The sequence below is a fragment of the Vairimorpha ceranae genome (assembly GCF_000988165.1).
Source record: "Vairimorpha ceranae strain PA08 1199 chromosome Unknown NODE_557, whole genome shotgun sequence".
Classification (NCBI taxonomy): domain Eukaryota; kingdom Fungi; phylum Microsporidia; family Nosematidae; genus Vairimorpha; species Vairimorpha ceranae.
Window position 1 is genome coordinate 1 of NW_020169810.1, and position 614 is coordinate 614.

Sequence of the window (614 nt, forward strand, 5' to 3'; positions counted from 1 at the left end):
GGGGTAATATTGTTGTATCCAATTTTGTAACCCCCAAAAATCAATTTCATTGTGTTAAAATTTGCTTTTTTCTTCGCCAATCATCAGCCCGTTGTCTTTTATAGACTAAATTCTCCTACCATATGCTTCATCATGTTTGTTTTTATTTCTCTCAAAAATCTAGATATCATCTACATAGCAGAAACATTTTTTCCCAATTTCATTTCTAAACATATTTCCATTTTTTTATGAAGAATAGTAGGTGCGTTCTTGAGTCTTGTGGTATCGCTATTCATTCATATAATTTATGTTTGTACCTAAATGCGGTTTTGTGCCTATCCTTTTCAGCCAAAGGAATTTGGAAGAGCCCATCTTTAAGATCTATCTTTGAAAACACCACCTTTTTACTTAAGTTGCACAATGTCTCATCAATTCTTGATAGGGTGCATTTATCTTGTTCTACAAATTTGTTTAATGATACTAAGTTGGTTGTAATCCTTATTATTCCATCCGGCTTCACCACGGGTCGTAAATTATTTACCCATGTCGATTCCGAATCTTGAATATAATCATTATCCATTAATTTCTTAATCTCTATTTCAATACCACTCTCTAATTTCTTCGGTAAGTTATAA

At 32.1% G+C, this 614-nt stretch overlaps 1 protein-coding gene across 1 annotated transcript; it reads right to left on the reverse strand.

Annotated features, from left to right (window-relative positions):
* Positions 1-271: 271 nt before the first annotated feature.
* Positions 272-614, reverse strand: AAJ76_557000613 (pol polyprotein; the record flags this gene model as incomplete). The annotated part of the gene is made up of 1 exon (XM_024475986.1): positions 272-614. A coding segment is annotated over one exon (343 nt), but the record flags the coding sequence as incomplete, so codon positions are not given.